The 4,261-nt window shown below is 38.3% G+C and overlaps 1 protein-coding gene across 1 annotated transcript in view; it reads right to left on the bottom strand.

Moving 5' to 3' along the window:
• LOC104619972 (deuterosome protein 1-like) overlaps nucleotides 1-3,231 on the bottom strand; it is a gene marked incomplete at its 5' end in the record, with an annotated part of 16,539 nt that extends 13,308 nt beyond the window's left edge. The window contains 2 exons of the mRNA XM_010286035.1: nucleotides 436-635; nucleotides 3,145-3,231. Coding sequence (XP_010284337.1) covers nucleotides 436-635; nucleotides 3,145-3,231 — 287 coding nt within the window. The remainder of the gene's footprint in view (nucleotides 1-435; nucleotides 636-3,144) is intronic.
• Between the last annotated feature and the right edge of the window lie 1,030 nt (nucleotides 3,232-4,261).

Below are 4,261 nucleotides of genomic sequence, written 5' to 3'. Positions count from 1 at the left end.
TCAGCAGGAGTTGTAGTTCAAACTGCTTATTAAGATAACCTCCTGTGGAGCAGTTTACCTCTCATGTTGATTTTTATATCCTTTCCTTGTCTTGTTTTCATTTGGCAGTAAAAATACATTCTGTCCTGTTTTGCAAAACCTGGAACTAAGAATAACTTAAGCAGCCCATAAAAAGTTTTTGAAGTTGTTTCAGTTGACAAATATGAAAATAATGATCAAACATTTCTGGCAGTTCATTTATTGCCATATTCAGTTAGCCACCCAGAAAACTGTAGGGAATTCTTACAAATATACTGACTAGGTCTGATATTTATGTTGGTGGGAGTTATGAATGAACAGAAACAGAAAAAAAGCTTAGCTTAACAGTTCGGCCCAGTTGGATGCTTCCGAAAAAATGACAGGAAGTTTCATATATGTATACAACCTAAATATTACCTCTCTTCCATTTCTTGTGTCTTTGGATGGGTTTGGTAGCTGTGCTCTGTTTCTCCGTATGTATCCATGTGACCCAATACTGACGTTTCTGTGTCACTTTCTAGTTTAACAAACCTATTTTGTAATCTTACATTCTCATTTTCCAGTTTGTGAATGGAAGCGGTGAAATTTCCATGTTCTTTGTTAGATAAATCTATACTCTGCGAAAGGAGACAAAACCATCATTAAATAGTTATTTTTTTCCGCAATAAATGGATGTTAGTATTTTTAACAAGCAAACACAAAACAATGTTATATGCTAAAGAAAGACCTAGCTACCATATATAATCATGCAGCACTTCTAACAAACCAAGAGGATTGCCTCCAGAAAAAACCCACTGTAGATTAATGGAAAAGAAGGGATAACTGCCTCTATAACACAATAAAACAAATTAAAATTTCTCAACAAACATGCATTCAAAATATTATTGTTGTAAATTCATCGCTTCCTTTGTAAACTTAGGTCATAAAAGCAACCGTTAACAGCTATAGCTGCAGACTGTATTGCTCCCTCCAGTAACAATTCCACCAAAAATATCAAGAAAAATTTTAGAAGTTCATTACTATACTAGATACAGGGTATGTCTACAAGCACAATTTAATATGTGTCGAGATAGGGTCACCTTCCGTTTCAGCAGCAGTAAAGTAAAGCCACGTTAGCACAGTGCTCTCTGTCTGTGTTAATAAACCACACGGTATATGAGTCACAATACTGCAAGTGCAAGCAACACGTGCGCTGCGACCAGGGGCTAAAGAGGCCCATCCTCTAGGATATCAAGAGAGGAAGGTGGAGATTAGCTCTGGAAGTTGACTAGCCAGAATACCCCACTCCTTTTTTTGTCCTATCACTTATTCCATGAAGTCTACGCTGCACACCTGAGCTAGCTGATTTGCAACTACCTCTCTACAGAATACTGCACTGCGTTGTGTAAATATATTTGCAGTAATAGTATACTGTCATCAACAAAAAATTCTCAAAAGATTTATCAGACTACACCTAAAAGATTAAAAACCTGTACATTTTATTAAGTTGTGCTTTCATGTATTTCTAGATTTACCTTATTACTTTGGAACCCAGTAACTCATGAGTATTGAGGATTTGGTTCTCAGTGTACTGCTAGCACAACTGGGCTCCTGCACCTGAAAGCTTATCTATTCCTTGCACTAACTGGTCTGATGTCATCTCGTCCTATAAACCTTGCCTTGCTTAGCTAGTTTTAGGGGAAATTTATGAGCCAAGCTGGCATGGCAGTGCCAGAAATTATAAGAAAATTTAACATTTTGTGCAAGGATGGGGGGCAGGGGCTCAGCGATGTCTCCCGAGCGGAGGGGAGCAGCAGAACAGAGAAAGGAGGAGAGTGCCAAGTCACCTTACCACTAATAGCTCTAGAATCAGCAGTACAGCTATAATGGCATGAACCCCAAAACTACACCGCTTTTGAAATCTAAACAAGTAACCCTGCCTGATGATGCATTACACTGTACTGACTTATGCTGGCACTGGTTTCAGGGGTCTGTGCAGTGTTCTACTGTAGCGCACAAACACGTCCGTAAAAATCTCTCCCGTCCCTGCAATCTTAATATCAAATACCTCACAATCTTTAATGTTTAGGTCCTCACAATATACTAGTGAAGTAGGAAAGAATTATTAAGTCCACAAATATGTGTAGTGACCTTGGTATATCTAGTAACTGGATTTTACTGTTAAATTTAACAAACGTGGTATCTACAAGGATTCTTGTCAGACAGCTCTTCTCAATCTTCATGAAGAATATCACTGTAGAGAAGAGCGAGACATGCATCCATCCATCCATCTATGCTTCCACAAAAATATATCATATATACACATATATATATCCATAACAGTGCATAGTATGTAGAGGTAATACATCACTGATAGACATATACGCTATTTTAAGGGTGTGGAAAAATGTGACATACTTTCATGCCTTTGCCAGTCTACAGGAAGACGACTGGCAGGCTACAAGTCCTCCAAAGATATATTTACAGCAGTATTTACAAGCAACATTCCAGTGTTTTTTCTAGTGATAGATACAGTAACTGCAGATGTTCTGTAAGCAGGGCACGTTTTGAAGCTTTTTGTGGAAGGCAGCGTATATAATATTTATTATATTCATATAAACTATAGTACTACATGATATATGGCACACTTCTTATGAATTAAACTTTAAATATCCCTTGTTTGGAGAGAAATAAATACTAAACTCTGAAAATAAGCTGGGTGGGGGCAAAATGTGTCATTTTTTTTACACTTATTTAAATATCATATGAACAAAGGGGTAAAATAGTAAAAAAGGAACATATTTTTGTATCTGTGAGAATGATGATTGTTTAAAAATACATATTTTCTGAAATAAGTGATGACACTTACAAAAAATAAGCTCCCAGAAACTGTTTAGTGTTTAGACAGTTACTGAAAAATTTGGCTTACTTCTAGTTTACTGCAATTAAGGTCAAAATTATTCCTAGCTATACCCATCTTCTGGTTCTGTGTGAATACCACTTGCTTTTGATTACGCCACACACCTTATTTTTATTTATTTATTTTACACAAGCCAGAAATCTCTAAATTTGCCATGATCTCAATATACATTTACAATAAATAGAAGTAACTGTTCTGCATATTGCATAGAATAAAAAAAAAATTACCATGCAACTTTTACACTCCTGGTTTTCCAAAATCTCTTTTAGATGTGTGTTTTCAGATTTGATAACTTTGTATTGGAAATCCAACAACTAGGAAAAGATTTGATTTTTAGTTATATACAAGAATATTACTGTTAACTTGAAATAACAGAGTATAGATAGATGTAGTTGAATTTTACAAAATATACATAAAGAATTATGAAAATAACTATATATATATTCGTAAATACAGCAATACTAAAGCAGGAAGAAGTCTTAAACCATTTCTAAAAGATACACAAATGCAATGCCTCTATTTACCTTTTTGAAGAAGTAATCACTTAGGAAAATAAGAGAGTTCACATGCAGTTACGAGATACAAAAAGGGACAGATTTTGCAGGCCGCTGGAACTGGATGAAATCTTAGTCATGAAACCTAGGAACGACATCCAGTATCCTAGTGATATGATAGGGAATAGTTCTTGTAGGAAAGATTGTAGGAAAATGTTCTTATAGGGCACTTCAATCTACCGGACATCTGCTGGAAGCATAAAATGGCGGAGGTAAAACGGTCTAGGAGGTGCCTGGAGTGTGTGGAGGATAACTTCCTGACACAGCTGGTGAGTGAGCCCACCAGGGGAGGTGCCTTGCTGGACCTGCTGTTTACAAACAGGGAAGGACTGGTGAGAGATGTGGTGGTCGGAGGCCGTCTTGGGCTTAGCGACCACGACATGATAGAATTCTCGATTCTGAGTGAAGTAAGGAGAGGGGTCAGCAAAACTGCTACCATGGACTTCCGGAGGGCAGACTTCAGCCTGTTCAGGTCACTGGTTGAGAGAGTCCCTTGGGACACAGTCCTGAAGGACAAAGGGGCCCAGGAAGGCTGGACAGCCTTCAAGAAGGAAATCTTAAAGGCGCAGGAGCAGGCGGTCCCCATGTGCCATAAGAAGAGCTGGCGGGGAAGGCGACCGGCCTGGCTGAGCAGGGAGATTTTGCTGGGACTCAGGGAAAAGAGGAGAGTTTATCACCTCTGGAAGAATGGGCAGGCAACTCACGAAGAGCACAAGGATCTTGTGAGGTCAAGCAGAAACAAAATCAGAAAGGCAAAATCCCAGCTAGAGCCCAGTCTGGCCACAGTCGT

This window comes from Phaethon lepturus, unplaced genomic scaffold (assembly GCF_000687285.1).
Source record: "Phaethon lepturus isolate BGI_N335 unplaced genomic scaffold, ASM68728v1 scaffold21054, whole genome shotgun sequence".
NCBI classification, from domain to species: Eukaryota; Metazoa; Chordata; class Aves; order Phaethontiformes; family Phaethontidae; genus Phaethon; species Phaethon lepturus.
The sequence above is the reverse complement of the archived record's forward strand: the minus strand, read 5'-3'. Positions and strand labels throughout refer to the sequence as shown.